Genomic DNA, 16,317 nt, shown 5'->3' with positions numbered 1-16,317 from the left:
TATAAATTATTATGTATATAGAATGTTGTTAGGTGATTTATTCATCTCATTTAAGGTCTTTATATTTCAAAATAATAATAAAAATATTACGAATTGAATTAAAATAATTTTAGTCTCGGAGTGGGATTTGAACCCTCCTATACTGCGCTGCGCCGTTCATAGTCGAGTGCACTATGTATAGTGCTATGACGGCCTTAGATCTCAATCATGCAAATTTAGATAAGTTTATACCCTCTATTCCTCTCCTTTTAAATATATAAAAATAAAACAACGTCTGATGATGCCATATGTAAGATAACTTAATATTGAAAAATTTATGTATTTTTTATTATGTATGAAGAATTTCTTAGTTCAAGCACTTATTATATACTATATTACTAACTCACAGCTTGATACGAAGCAATAAAGTTTCCGACTTGTGAATCGCTAAAACAACCAACAGGTGCACTAGATTGTTGCCCTCCAATGATTGGACGGGCCACCTTTATATACCTGGGCTGATCACCTACAGACTATCTTCTGATGAAACCGTCAGCAATAGAAGGACGGAGAAACGCGTCAAGACATACTTTGTTCCGATCGTGACTACTTTCCAGACTGCCTCAATTGGTTTATTTGTGCCCCACATTGCCGGACTGCTCCTACCAACAGCTAAAGGTTTATTCCTCCAGTGTCCCCTGCACAGGTGTGCAGAGACGTCTATTACATCAGACCGTCCTGGGTGCGACTCATCTTCCAGCCTTGTCAGCTCCCAACGCTGGCTCTCTTCACATCGGGGCCGCGTTGGTTGTCAGCAGACCCGCTGAGTCCCGTCTAAGACACCTGCTCCCGGTACCGGCTCCCTCACCATCGGAGCAACACCGGTGGTAGCGGGTGTCCGTCTGGATCCAACATCATCACCCCATCCACCCGCAGGAGACATCTGGTAATATAACCTGTTCTTTACAATAAGGAGCACCGCCTCACTGATAGCTATCAGCTGCACAATATATTTAAAGGAACTGTAATATTGATTCCTCAGGAACTGCTACTATTGAAGGCATAAAATTACCAATCTGGTCAATTACAAGTTATTTCACGGTCGGAAAGTTTTTAATGAATTAGTGCTTAATGCATATATTTTTAAACAAATTGTCTGTTTATTTATTTTATTTTTTATAAATGTACTAAATATATTTCTAAATTGTTCAGTAAAAATTTACAATTGATCAACACAGTGCGCTCTCTTTTTTGCTATATATCTCTTGATCCCGTTATGCGTCAGACGCCTGCAAACAGACAGGTGATCCCGTTATGCGTCAGACGCCTGCAAACAGACAGGTGATCCCGTTATGCGTCAGGCACCTGCAAACAGACAGGTGATCCCGTTATGCGTCAGACGCCTGTAAACAGACAGGTGATCCCGTTATGCGTCAGACGCCTGCAAACAGACAGGTGATCCCGTTATGCGTCAGACGCCTGCAAACAGACAGGTGATCCAGTTATGCGTCAGACACCTGCAAACAGACAGGTGATCCCGTTATGCGTCAGACACCTGCAAACAGACAGGTGATCCCGTTATGCGTCAGACACCTGCAAACAGACAGGTGATCCCGTTATGCGTCAGACGCCTGCAAACAGACAGGTGATCCTGTTATGCGTCAGAGGGTTGGGATCATTCGGTCGACAAGCGTTGGGTCGACACCTCTAGGTCGACATGGTGAAAGGTCGACATGGGTTTTGGTCGACACAAGCAATAGGTTGACAGGTTCTAGGTCGACAGTCAAAAGGTCGATCTGGGGTTTTAGAATGTGATCAGATCTATGCTGCGCTGAAAGAGCATTGCCACAAATAGATGGAGCAGATTCCAGTGTACCATTGTATGTAGTAAACTCTGCTCCACCTGTAGATTAGCACACAGAGTATGGAAAGGACAAAGCTGATCAGGAACATGTATTATATATATACTAGGTGATTCATCGCGCCCTAGGGGCGCTCTTCACACCGCAGGCTTGCCTACCCTCCGGAATGGCCGGGAGCCTCCCGGAAATCGGGTCCTTCTCCCGGTCCCCCGGGAAGGTGGGCAAGTCTCCCGCATTCTGGGATTTGCCCCGCTCCATCCTTACACGCTGGTTAAAATTACATGAAATCGCGGGTCCGCTGGGAGGGGGCGGGGCTTAAATGACGCGATCGCGGCATTTCGCGGCATTTAAGCCACGCCCCCTCCCTCACGGCCCGCGAATCACGGAGGTTTCCGTCATGGGGGGCGGGGCCAAGTGATGTCAGCCTTGCTCCCGCCCCCCTGATGTGTTGCCTCTCCGGGCTTCTCCCGGAAAGGTGAAGATAAAAGTAGGCAAGTATGTCACACCGTCGTAAGGGGCTGCGCCCCCTTAATTTGTGAACATTTGTATATGAGAAAGATGGTTAGAATTGTATGAAAGATGGCCTGTATTGCAACTTGAGTTATAGGTGAAATGTGTTAAATAGAGAGCATATGATTTGGAAGGGGGTGTGTATTGTTTTGTTTAATTAAAAAGCGGTTACAGAATAAGATGTACATTGATAGTGTGGATGGTACAGTGACATTTGTGGGTGTGGGGGAGGGGGCTGTGTGTGCATGTTGTTTAGGTGTGTGTGTGTGCAATAGTATAGTAGGGTGTTTCTGAGTCAGCGGCTCCCCACTGGCGGAGGTCACGACACAGGAAAACAGGAGGCTGGGTAGTGATAGGGGTGTGTGGGCATAAGGGGGACTAAAGAGGAGGGTGGGAGATACTGTGCAGCTTCTGCCAGTGGGTGAGGGTCCAGCGTGGCTGTACAGGAGTACAGGATGGTGGCCCTTAGTCAGTGTCTCCTCCTACTGGGTGGGAGTTCGGGTGCATGAGAGCAGGAGGCTGGGCTATGAGGCATGATAGGGGCATGTGGGCAAAACAGCGTCAGCGACTCCCCAGTGGTGGAAGTTACGGTTCAGGAGAGCAGGAAGCTGGGTAGTGATAGGGGTGTGTGAGTATACGGGGGACTAAAGAGGGGCTTAGGGGTGCCGTGAATTGCGGGAGGGGCGCGGGGGGTGCCGTGAATCAAGGGAGGGAGGGGGCGCAGGTGTCGGCGAATCGCGGGAGAGGGCGGGGGTCCGCAAAGCGTGGGAGGGGGCGTGAATTGCGCGAGGGGGGGGTTGCGAATCGCGGGAGGGGGGGTGCACGGGGGGTCCGTGAATTGCGGGAGGGGGGGGGGGCACGGGGCGCGATGAATCACCTAGTTGGTTATATATTCTTGTAGAAGGATGGTAGGATGTTGCTGTCATTCAGAATGCATTTACATAAACAGTAATAGTAGCAGTAAAAGGTCTGACTTAAAACACCTACAGTAAAACAGAACAGGTGTTATATATTATACAAAGAATTGGTTGATGATGTGTAGGTTGACGTGCACATAGTTCATAGTTGTCAATGGAAAAAAATTGCTACAAGAAAAAATCAACACAGAAAGTTCAACACATGTAAATGTTGACATAAGTGTGGCACTTCATTGGTGTCCATGTCGACACATGAAAATGAATATGAAAAAAAAAATCTTCAAAAACTCATGTCAACCTTTTTATTGTCGACCATAGTCGTGCCAGTGTTTTGCATGTGCCATTTAATCCTGGGGTTGCTGTGAATCACGCGCGGGGGTGGGGGGGGAGGAGGTGAGGGGTGTCCGCGGGTGGAGGGGTCGTGGAGGGGTCGTGGGTGGATGCCGTGAATTGCGGGAGGGGGGGTCGCGGGGGGGGGGTGTGTGGGTGCAGCGAATCGTGGGATGGGGGGGCGCGGGGGGTTGCAGTGAATCGCGGGAGGGTGGGTCGCAGGGCGGGGGGTTGCCGCAATGACAGGAGGGGGGGTCAGGGGTCGGGAATCGCGGTAGGGGGGGTCATGGGGGGCACCGTGAACCGCGGGAGGGGGGGCCCGGAGGGTTGTCGCGAATCGTGGGAGGGGGGGTCGCGCGGTGCCGCGAATTGCAGGAGGGGGGTGTGTCACGGGGTGGGACCGCGAATCGCGAGAGTCACCGGGGGTGCCGCGAATTGCGGGGGGTGTGCTGCAAATCACGGGAATGTGGTCACGGGGGGTGCCGCGAATCGCCACAAGAAAAAATCAACACAGAAAGGTCAACACATGTAAATGTTGACATAAGTGTCGCACTTCATTGGTGTCCATGTCGACACATGAGAATGAATATGAAAACATTGAAAAAGTGAAAAATAAATCTTGTCAACCTTTTTCATTGTCGACCATAGCCATGTCAGTGTTTTGCATGTGCCATTTAATCGTGGGGATAACCTGAATGGGGGGGGGGGGGGGGGGGAGGGAGGTGCATACCCAACATGACCCTCTCCAGGAGGGACACATTGCTCTGTTTCTTGACTTTCTTCTTTATTTATGGATTACTATCACCTGTGCTTAAACACCTTTCTTATCAATTACCCTGTTTAAAATGACAGGTGATGACAATCATAAATTAAGATGGAAGTCCACAAACAGAGCATTCTGTCCCTCCTGGAGAGGGTCATGTTGGGAGGTATGGAGGTGTGGGGCGCTCACCTGGTGTGTCTGGTGTGTAGCTGTGTCTTTGCTGTGTAACATGGAGAGGCGGAGGGTGTCTGGCACTGTCTTTGGGCTCACTGGGCTGGTTCTCTGTCATGTGAGTCAGTCATGTGAGTCAGAGGCTCCACCCAGCGTTTCAGATCCAGACACACTTTGAGTGACAGATTTAGCCAAATATATGAGATATATATATATATATATATATATAATACAGTATATTCCCACATACCTTTCACACGTATGTTGTCTATTGGTCGAGTCTTTGTAGCCATGAATGCAAGGGCCACACTCTGAGGAGCCCGGGTGGAAGATTTCCCTTCTGTGTAGCGGACAGTCTAAGCTTCTGTAACACTTGGCATTGGCAGCTGTAAACAAAAATAGGGATAGGTTATTATCCATATTCCAATAACCAATTACAAGCCCTGTATATAAATACATACATAATGTTTAAAGATGGCAAGTCTTTATTGGCTGCAACAAGGAGATTAGACAAATCCCAGGACGCAGGTAAGAGATGCATGCAAGCAGACTGCACCTAAGTCCCACATCACTCTCTGTCCAGCCCTGGTACAACCCAGAACTCACAGAGCTGCAGGGTGAGGCTGTGGCAGATCAGGGTTTTAGGGGTTAAATAATGCCTGTGCATCAGGGGTGACGGACTGAGAGACCATTTGCTACACAGCACCCAATCCTGTTTTACAAGCGATCACAAGTATGTCTTGTGCTTCCACCAATGCCCACTGCCCACCAATACACTGACCACAACACTGTTTAGAACACAACAGGCAGTGACAACCAAGTCAATCTTGTCCTCGAGTTGATTGGTGTTTTACAAAAAGATCCGGAATATTTTGTTTAATATCCCAAAGGAATTTTCAACAATGCGCTGTACTCCAGACAGCCAGTAATTGAATACCTACTTCTCTTTAGTTAGCACCTTTGCGCATAAGGCTTCGTAATGTTCTCGTGAAGTGTGAAGGCCTCATCTGCAGCAGACACTAAATTTAGGCCGCGCCTGGTTTCCTGCCGAGGCGGCAAATAAAGGGTCTGGGTGGTGAGCAGGTCGTAGAAAACAGTATTTTTAAATGAGCCACCATCTGAAGCTCAGCCATTCTTGCTGGGATGCAGTTACAATCCCGGCAGTAGGAATCCCGGCAGTCGGAATCCCGGCGTTCAAAATCCCGGAACCGGAATCCCGACCGCCTGGATTCCGGCGGCCTGGATTCCGGCGTAGGGATTTTGAATGCCGGGAATCCGACCGCCGGGATTCCGACCGCTGGCATTTAGAACCACTCCCTTCTTGTTCACATCTACAACAATGAACTCATAGTTAGCATTCACCACCACCATTGGAACGATGCTGAAGTACCCTTTGTAGTTATAGTAGTAAGATCCTCTATTGGCAGTTGGGATAATGCGAATGTGGTTCCCATCTATGGCTCCTCCGCAGTTAGGGAACCGCCAACGCCTTTCACACTCCTGGCTATCCATTCCTCCGTACTTGTAGGAAACTGTAAGAAAAAAAATTAATGAAATTTAAGTTTTTTTTTCTTTTCAATGGACTCCTGTCCTGGAAATTCCATCCACTCTCGATCAACGCAAACTCCACCAGCTCATCATTCCAAAAACACAAGAAAAAGGAAAAAAACCAGAGGAAGACCAATTTCTGATCTAAAGGTGCGTACCCACGGTACGATTCATGTTTCGTCCGATATCGTATGCGATTTCACGGGAACGCAGTATAGGCTAAAAACCATCAGATTTGGACTGAAAATAATGTACGATCTGCAAACGATATGGTATACGATCTGACGTCACAGCTTTTTGGCTAGATCCTGAACGATCACAGTGTTTGCATAATGGGCAGGGATTTGAAAAAATAACAAAGCCCTCATTGGCAGGCTGTACAAGTGGGTGTTTGCAGGGTTGTATAAAGGCTCAGCAGCCATTTTAAAATCATTGCATTTCTGCAGAGTGACTAGTTTGTATTTCCTCATCAGGTTATTGCAGCTAGTGTGCTAATTAACATTTTCCAAGCTCAATAATGGATACTTTCCATTGCAATATGCTGGCAGCATATGCAGGAGCTGCTGTGATAGCAGAAAGGGAGAGCTCTAATGTTGAGAGAGGAAAAGGCCCCAATAGGGCAAAGCGATCCTGCTGGACCAAGCATTGGCTTCTACAGAGGGAAACTCTCTCTCATATGCCACTACTTGTCCAGATTCGTGAAAACAACCCTGCAGACTACCGTAACTACCTGCGGATGGATGACAGTACATTCCAGGAACTGCTGGGACTGGTGAGGCCCTATATCCAAAGACAGGATACCACCATGCGGAGGGCAATACCTGCAGAGGACAGGCTGATCGTCACTCTGCGTTTCCTGGCAACAGGTAGATCCCTAGCGGATCTGAAGTTTGGGTCCTTGATTTCTCCTCAGGCTTTGGGCCGTATAATTCCAGAAACCTGCAGGGCCCTATATGCTGTCCTCAAGCAACAATACTTGAAGGTAAGGACAATGAAAAGTCACATTAGTTGTAAATATGTATTCACAGCATCCTCTGTACAGTATATGCTAATGCACATGGTCCCATTGTGTTCCCACTTAATTGCTTTATTTGAAGTGTCTTTTGTTCTCTATGTGTGCTCCCCGCATGCTCTGAAAGCAGCAGCAGACATATACCTAGAGAAATGAGCACACACCGAATACATTGTTTAATGTTGTAAAATCTGTAATAATCCAGACGCCGCTTAACATTGCTGACCACCCCAGCGGCAAGGCTTACGGAGACGAGGAGGGGGAGAGTTGGGGTGGGGTGGCCCGTAACTGTGTGGTGGTTTTTTTTTGGGGCAGGAGAAATGTGGCCAGGTTGGTTTGTTGTACCCTAGTAAAACACAACAAGCATGGGCTTAATACAGGCCTGCCCAACCGCTGCCTCTCAAGATGTTGTGCAACTACAAATCACATCATGCCTTGCCACAGTTCAACAATAAAGAAAGGTAGTGTTTAAACTGTGGCAAGGCATGGTTGCATTTGTAGTTTGCCAACATGTGTCCATCCTTAATATATATCATACATGGTTTAATTATGTGTAGAAGTGTGTTCTGCCAATCAAATGTCCTCCTTGGAAAGGCTCAATAGTGAGCATCAACAATGAAATATGCTATAAAGTTATGTAAATATAAACCTCAAATGAAATTCATTTTTCTTCAAACTTCTTTTCTAGTTTCCTACTACCCGTGAGGAATGGCAGGGTATTGCGGCTGATTTCGAGACCAGATGGAACTTTCCAAACTGCGGAGGGGCCATCGATGGGAAGCATGTCCGCATTACACAGCCACCCAAATCTGGTTCCTTGTACTACAACTATAAAGGGTTTTTTAGCGTAGTACTGCTGGCGATAGTGGATGCCAATTATGAATTTGTTTATGTGGATGTGGGTAAAAATGGCAGGGCATCAGATGGAGGTTCACTGAAAGACACTCTTTTTTACCAGCACCTTGCCACAAAGCGCCTTAACCTCCCTTCCAGTGATGAATGCAAAAATGGACTAAATTTTGTATTCCTAGCTGACGAGGCATTCGCACTCCATGAGCACATCATGCGGCCCTATCCTCAGAGAGTGCTTAATCAGGAGCGTCGTATTTTCAATTACAGGCTTTGCAGGGCGCGACGCACTGTGGAAAATGCCTTCGGCATAATGAGCAATAAGTTCAGGATTTTCCACAGTGCAATCAATATGCGCATTGACAAAATCCAATGGATAGTGCTTGCAAGTTGTGCCCTGCATAATTTTTTGAGGCGCAAATCAAGACACGAATTACCTGTAGTGTCAGAACCGGAACCAGCACAGCAGTCACAGGACATCGATGGGTGGACCTCGCTTAATGCAAACCCACTGGCACATGGGTCATCACAGCGTGCAAAGCAGGTCAGAGACCAATACCTGGCCTACTTCAATGGAGAGGGTGCATTGGACTGGCAGCTTCAAGCAATTGCCTGATACAGAACCTGCTATTTGTACATATTTGTTCATGATACATTACTGTGACTGAAATGTCCACAAAAGTTGCGTGTGTTGTATTTTTTGAACAAATGCTATGTTTCAAGTATTAAATAAGTTTCGCTTTGTATTTTATGAAGTTTGTTGTATGTTACCCAAATGTATATTGTTTTTATTGTAAACCCAACTGTGATAGCTGAATGCTAGTGTACACAGATTATCTCGGAGTTATGAATACCTTTGAGGAAAGCACTAATTTATGAGAACAACAAAATTTTGCAGAAAACAATATTTATTGCCCTTTCCACATAAAATTGCAACCAGGCAATGTAGATTTTTTCTTTACAAAATAAAATTAGGTCCTTTGCACAAAAAATTGCAGCCAGGCAATGTAGATTATTTCTTAACAAAATAAAATGAGGTATGATTTGTTTACGGATCATAAAAACAAAGCTTCAAAGTGAACTTTCCATCAATCCACATATCACTACTTTTTAACCGCTCAGTATTAACTTCAAGATATCAGGAACAGAGATATCTTAACTACCCAAAGGGACTGCATATATTATAACATTTACAACTTGAACAGATCAGGCTCACAAAGGAGAGTGGCCTGTGCACCCACCCATACAGAGGGGGTACCACTCGGGCCGGGAGTGGAAGTTTGATATTGGGGCTGTGATGAGGTAGCACTGGGGCTACAATACAAGGGTGGGCTTGTATGTTCAGTAAAACTTGGTGGTGGGTATGATGTGCGAGATGGGTATTGGTTAGGGGGAGGACGTTGGGCTTGCTGCGTTGTATATGATGCTGATGATGCAAGGTTAATATCACGCCTTAATTCGCCACTGCGTCCCCGTATCATCAGATCATATACAATCCTCTTGAAATGGATGCGCTGGTCTGGTACCATTGCCTCCAATTCCTGTGCAACATGTGTACCAAAAGCATTGAATTCATTGGGTAACTTATGCAGAACCTCCTCTGCACTTTGGAGAAACCGCTCGGCACGGTTTGGTGCTGAACTTGAGGAAGCTCTAGACTTGATTGTGGTGAGGGTCCTCTTGGGTCTTGACGGAGGTGTGCTTTCCAACACCACAGCAGTCTGCTCGGCTTCGGTTTGTTGGGTGTTGGGTAGCTCTGTCTCCGCATCCGAAAGAGTGACCTTGAATGTGCACAAAATTAAACTGTCAATAACAAATTATAATCAAGCTAAATAACACAGTAAATAATATTATGTATAAACTCACCACGTTGCCATTATCTGTTTCCTCCTCTGGCAATAGCCCTGGAGAGACTTCCATCATTGAACACTGTGACTGACTTAGGGGGTCTTGATCCTGTAGGAAATGGAGCTGATCATAGTACCATAAAGATGGTTTTTCAATCTCCTCTACCCCGGCTCCAGAGCGTTTGGAATCCTCATATTTCTTGCGTTCTTTTAAGTATACTGTACGGAAATTTTGAATCTTCTTTTTCACAAACTTTATGTCGGCAGAAGCATTTATGCCTTTGACGTATGTCAGCATTTCCTGCAGTGCCTTGTTGCGTTTCTCCTTATTAGCATAATTTTTGTCCTTGACCCGCCACAGACACTCATTCGCCTCATACATGTCCAGAAATCCTGTCCAAAATTCCTGGTTTGGGGTTGCCATTTCTTAAACAAAAAAAAAAAAAAATTAATATAAACACAACACTGACATCACATATACTGTAATAAAGCACTTTCTTCACGCAGCTCTCCATCCCCTGTGATAATGCAGCCTCAGCCTCCATCCTCTGTGATAATGCAGCCTCACCCTTCATCCCCTGCGATAATGCAGCCTCACCCTCCATCCCCTGTGATAATGCAGCCTCAGCCTCCATCCCCTTCATGCAGCCAGGTCTCCCATCCCCAACCAAGCACCATTTTCATGCAGGCACCCCCACCTGCCCCTTGATGTATGCAGGCGACCCCTCCCAAACAAGCACCATTTTCATGCAGGCACCCCCACCTGCCCCTTGATGTATGCAGGCGACCCCTCCCAAACAAGCACCATTTTCTTGCAGGCACCCCCACCTGCCCCTTGATGTATGCAGGCGACCCCTCCCAAACAAGCACCATTTTCATGCAGGCACCCCCACCTGCCCCTTGATGTATGCAGGCGACCCCTCCCAAACGAGCACCATTTTGTTGCACGCACCCACACCGCAGCTGAAACACCCATGACAAAATGTACTTGCTTTTTTCCGTGTCTCCAGCTCCTCGTGCCTCCTCTGGGTGTGCGTGCGCCGTGCTTTTTTCCCTGTCTCCAGCTCCTCGGGCCTCCTGTGGGTGCGTGTGCGCCGCGGAATGGCTGATGGGGAGTGTCTGGGCAGTGTCCAGGAAGTGGCCAGGGCGTGGCGCTGATGACGCGCTTGTTTGCTAGAAAGCATACGATACAGTGTGCCGTACGATATGCACTGTATCTTATGCTTTCTAGCCAAAATTCAGTTGCATGTTCACCCGACCAGCTCCCTCCCAGACGACCGGCGGGAGCGCGCATCGTACGTCGGATAGTGCGTACACACGGTAAGATATAGTGCACTATCTAGCATGCAATTCGAAACTAGCTAGATAGTGTGCTAGATTTTGCACTATATCTTACCGTGGGTACGCACCTTAAGCCAGGGAGGCATTATCCAAACCGCCAGACAAATGCGATAGGTTTGCCTCCTATGTCTGCGGTACACTACGTTAACTGCCAGTGATGTCACAGTGTCTCCGCCTCCGTTATAGTACAGGCCATAGGCAAACACAGGGGGGGTTCTGGTTGCACAGAAACCCCCCTCCTCTTGGCAAGTGCCTTAAATTATGACAACAATACCACTGATATATAATATGATCAATAGAGCTGCCACCACATCATGCAGTGTACGGGACAGAGCAGAGCTGCTGCACATGCCCTGTGGGAGCAGCTTCTTCGACCAAATTTGCTGTGTGTGTGTGTGCGTGCAATAGACCAGAGAGTAGCTGCCAGTAGGAAGAGACAGGAGCCTTAGCATGATGTGGAAGAATGCGAGCTTAGAAAGTGCAGTACTGATTCTTTTATATCTGTGTATTTATTTATTATGGCATGTTTAACCTTTTCTTGACCACTTATCTTATTTAAATGTATGAACCAGCCTATACTCTAGACCAGTGGTAGCCAACCCTAGCCCTCGAGAGCTACCAACAGTGCACATTTTCCAGACAACCTAGCTGCTGCACAGCTGCACTCATTAATCACTGACACATTTTAAAGATACACAAATGGAGCTAATTAGCTCACTTGTGATTCTGTGAGGAGACCTGCAAAACATGCACTGTTGGTAGCTCTCGAGGACTAGGGTTGGCTACCCCAGCTCTAGACCATCTGTACTATTAAATATTAATACTGTATTCCATACTGTATCCAGTGTATAAAAAGTCTAATTTTCAGGCCTGTTTCCACTCCCCCAGACTCCCATAATTACTCCAATGCACTGCAGAGTGGGAGACTTTGGATTACATTTGGAAATCCCCCTCTAAAAATCCTCACTGCTCACTCGGTGGCTGTCCGTGGCGAGTAAGCAGTGGGAGAGAGAGGACAACGCGGGAGCAGGTGAGTATGTGATAATATCACTCCAGTGTAAAAGGGGTGATTATTAAAATATTACAGCTCTGGGTGTGTTGTCTCCTTATTTGCACATTATTTTTACAGGTGAACTACGAGACCCAACAGGCACATTAAAGCCCCCCATGCTGGGTCATGTAATTCTCCTGTAAACAGCGATGTGATTTTATCTATTTTTTACAGGCATCAGCCCAGCATCCACCACCCTGGGATGCCCGGGGATAGCCCAGGACTTCCGTGCTTTTACAGGTGAAGCCTGGGCGAACCCTTTATTGGGGGGGCCATCAATCCCCCAGGTAACCTGTCCAGCCATGGTACTCATGTGGTGGCCAGGGGACCTTGCGTAAAAAGTCTCCCCGGCTGTGGCATGACACCTCTGGCAGTCGGAGCGGGTGTGGGTTGTTAGGTCTACACCAACTAGGTCGACAAGCATTGGGTCGACACCACTAGGTCGACATGCAGCAAGGTCGACATGGGTCAAGGTCGACATGTGTCTAGGTCGACATGGTTCTAGGTCGACATGACATTAGGTCGACACACGCATTAGGTTGAAATGGGCAATATCGACAGTAAAAAAGGTCGACATGGGGTTTTCACAGTTTTTTTTACCCGAATGTCGACACAGTCGACATGGGCACAGTTTGACGTGCACCGCATCCCCTCGCATCTCTTGATTCGCTCGCAATGCTTCGGGCACGGTGCCTCTCTGCGCTCGGCAGACTATTTTATTCTCCCACCACGCCCTAGTGGATGGTAGGGCATTAAATACCGCCTGTCGGCACATGTCGGCTCAAACAACAGTGAAAAAACCCATATCGACCTTTTGACTGTCGACCTAGCCCATGTTGACCTAATTATTGTGTCGACATAATGACATGTCGACCTAGACCCATGTCGACCTAAACCCATGTTGACCTTGCTGCCTGCCGACCTAGTGGTGTTGACCCAATGCTTGTCAACCTAGCAGTATCCTGTTGGTGCTGGGGGGGGGGGGGAGGTGGTAATTATTTTACACACTTTTTGGACAGAACATCCACAGATCTCACTGATCTGTGCATGGTTCTGTCAAACTCACCAGGCTGAACCTGATCTATTTGGTAAATGCTAATTGCGGCACTGCTGTAAGTGCTTAATTGAGAGGGCCTGCTGTGATTGGACAGCAGATCCAGCCAGGGCACCCGAGAGGAATGCCGGGCCCCGGTAAAATTTAGTGGGCGTCGCCGAAGTGTGGGAGGTGTGGGCACCTCCCTCGCTTAGGACATGCCCCTAAAATGTTTACAGGGGGTGAAAGAAAACTCTAAACTCAGCAGCAGCACACACCTACAGCATGTATTGTGCTGACAGCAGACTCGACATTCAGGTAAAAAAACTGTGAAAAACCCATGTCGACCTCGTGACCTGTCGACCTAACCCATGTCGACCTAACGCATTTGTTGACCTAAACCCATGTTGACCTAGACACCTGTTGACCTTCACCCATGTCGACCTAGAACCCTGTCGACCTTGCTGCCTGTCGACCCAACTGGGTGTGGATAATACGATCCACACCCTGTTGAAGTGTATAGGGGCCTTTAGGGTGTACTGTGTTTGACGACTGCACATGCACAGGAGGGGTCCACCGTCCAGTGATAGCACCGTACACACACTATCAGAGATGTACACACCGTTGGTTTGCATGCAACCGTGATTCCAGCGCTGTGTACTCAAACATTAAAGGTGCATACACACAGAACGATTCACGGACCGTACGATATCGTTTACAATTTACCGGGAATGTCTCGATGGTCAAAAGGATACGTTTGGTGTTTAACCACCGTAAGATATAGTAGTATATAATATATGACGTCACAGCTATACTACACTTCTGTATGCTTTCTAGCCAGAATTGAGTTACATGTTAATATGAGCCGCAGGAGCACGCATCGAACGTCGGATAGTGGTAAAAATAATAGTGTCAATATAATAGACACGGTTAAAATAATAGTGTAGAGTATACATACATTTATTTATAGTTTACCATTAAGTATACAGTACACAAAAACAGTTGTGGAGATTTGCATGAATGAACGAATGAATGAATGAAATGAATGACAGAGGATGCGCGCCCCGCGATGCTCCAGAGCGCCCTCCCTCCCTCTCTATAGGCGCGCCCCCGGCTCTAGTCTCTCCGCAGTCAGCGCGCGCACCCGGCTCTCTCCCCCTCTCAGTGCGCGCTCCCGTCTCTCTTCCCTGTCAGTGCGCGCTCCCGGCTCTCTCCGCCGCTCTGCTGTCAGTGATTGCTGCTGCTGGGGACACCATGGTGGAGCCTCTCCCAGGAACAGCCTGAGAGATGGGGGCACCAAGGAGATCGGGGATCCCGCTGGGGACCGCCGTGTGCTGCTGCTTGCTGCTCCTCCGGCTGTGTGCCGGGAGTCCAGGTGAGAAGGGGGCCGGCGGAGGAAGAAGGGATGGGGTCACTGGGCGGACAGGTGGCTGCAGTCGCTCTATACAGTATGTCTGCTGCTCTCTACCTGTGCTACACCTGTGTTTGGGATTTGACTATGGAATTTTGAATTTGAATATAAAATTTGTTTTTATATATATATATATATATATATATATATATATATATATATATGATATAGATGTGTGTGTGTGTGTGTGTGTGTGTGTGTGTGTGTGTGTGTGTGTCTTGGGTGTACTTCACTGGCCTTGTAGTATTTGCATCCTTGTGTATGCATGGCTATATTGGTGCCTGGCATATGTTATTATCATGGGTGACGTAGTCTATTTATATTTGCCAGGTATGGGCCTGCAGCTTATACAAAGTATGCCAGCGTGGGGTGGTGGTTATTGTGTAGATTGTACATTGCACACATCATACACATGATCAGACCATGCACATTATATATATATATATATATATATACAGTATATATATATATATATATATATATATATATATATATATATGCCTCCGTTTCCCTGTTATGCTTGCATGACGGCCCTAGTCATAACCCATATAAATATGGGTTTATATCTTATGTGTGGGGTTCCCCGTCCTGCCTGCATCATGTATTTGGTGCGGCCATAGTACTGACCCCCTATATAATATATACTGTATCTTATGTGTGGGGTTCCCCGTCCTGCCTGCATCATGTATTTGGTGCGGCCCTAGTACTGACCCCCTATATAATATATACTGTATCTTATGTGTCGGGTTCCCCGTCCTGCCTGCATCATGTATTTGGTGCGGCCCTAGTACTGACCCCCTATATAATATATACTGTATCTTATGTGTCGGGTTCCCCGTCCTGCCTGCCTCATGTATTTGGTGCGGCCATAGTACTGACCCCCTATATAATATATACTGTATCTTATGTGTCGGGTTCCCCGTCCTGCCTGCCTCATGTATTTGGTGCGGCCCTAGTACTGACCCCCTATATAATATATACTGTATCTTATGTGTCAGGTTCCCCGTCCTGCCTGCGCCATGTATTTGGTGCGGCCGTAGTACTGACCCCCTATATAATATATACTGTATCTTATGTGTCGGGTTCCCCGTCCTGCCTGCATCATGTATTTGGTGCGGCCATAGTACTGACCCCCTATATAATATATACTGTATCTTATGTGTGGGGTTCCCCGTCCTGCCTGCGTCATGTATTTGGTGTGGCCCTAGTACTGACCCCCTATATAATATATACTGTATCTTATGTGTGGGGTTCCCCGTCCTGCCTGCATCATGTATTTGGTGCGGCCATAGTACTGACCCCCTATATAATATATACTGTATCTTATGTGTGGGGTTCCCCGTCCTGCCTGCATCATGTATTTGGTGCGGCCCTAGTACTGACCCCCTATATAATATATACTGTATCTTATGTGTCGGGTTCCCCGTCCTGCCTGCGTCATGTATTTGGTGCGGCCCTAGTACTGACCCCCTATATAATATATACTGTATCTTATGTGTCAGGTTCCCCATCCTGCCTGCCTCATGTATTTGGTGCGGCCCTAGTACTGACCCCCTATATAATATATACTGTATCTTATGTGTCAGGTTCCCCATCCTGCCTGCCTCATGTATTTGGTGCGGCCCTAGTACTGACCCCCTATATAATATATACTGTATCTTATGTGTCGGGTTCCCCGTCCTGCCTGCGTCAT

The 16,317-nt window shown here is 47.2% G+C and overlaps 2 protein-coding genes across 3 annotated transcripts in view; one reads left to right on the top strand and one right to left on the bottom strand.

Moving 5' to 3' along the window:
* Positions 1-8,922: 8,922 nt before the first annotated feature.
* Positions 8,923-10,393, bottom strand: LOC146035291 (uncharacterized). Its single transcript, XM_083158652.1, has 2 exons — positions 9,808-10,393; positions 8,923-9,722 (listed from the first exon to the last, which is right to left on the bottom strand). The coding sequence occupies exons 1-2, from the start codon at positions 10,210-10,212 to the stop codon at positions 9,132-9,134; spliced, it is 996 nt and encodes a 331-aa protein (XP_083014778.1). The 5' UTR covers positions 10,213-10,393; the 3' UTR covers positions 8,923-9,131.
* A 3,996-nt stretch (positions 10,394-14,389) lies between these two features.
* Positions 14,390-16,317, top strand: part of NPDC1 (neural proliferation, differentiation and control 1) — an 85,103-nt gene continuing 83,175 nt past the window's right edge. Inside the window, exon 1 of one of the 2 annotated variants that reach the window (XM_083158650.1) lies at positions 14,390-14,588. In XM_083158650.1, coding sequence (XP_083014776.1) covers positions 14,501-14,588 — 88 coding nt within the window. In that variant the 5' untranslated portion in view covers positions 14,390-14,500. The remainder of the gene's footprint in view (positions 14,589-16,317) is intronic. The other variant, XM_083158649.1, reaches the window with a different exon arrangement.

Source organism: Crinia signifera, chromosome 9 (assembly GCF_055691185.1).
Source record: "Crinia signifera chromosome 9, ASM5569118v1, whole genome shotgun sequence".
NCBI lineage: Eukaryota > Metazoa > Chordata > Amphibia > Anura > Myobatrachidae > Crinia > Crinia signifera.
This window is presented reverse-complemented; position numbering and strand designations above follow the sequence as displayed.

Excerpts from the sequence above, each read along its gene's own strand:
- LOC146035291 (XM_083158652.1), bottom strand. The coding sequence starts at position 10,212 with ATGGCAACCCCAAACCAGGAATTTTGGACAGGATTTCTGGACATGTAT. Across the intron at positions 9,723-9,807 it reads AAACAGATAATGGCAACGTG|GTCACTCTTTCGGATGCGGA; the intron begins GTGAGTTTATAC and ends TGCACATTCAAG.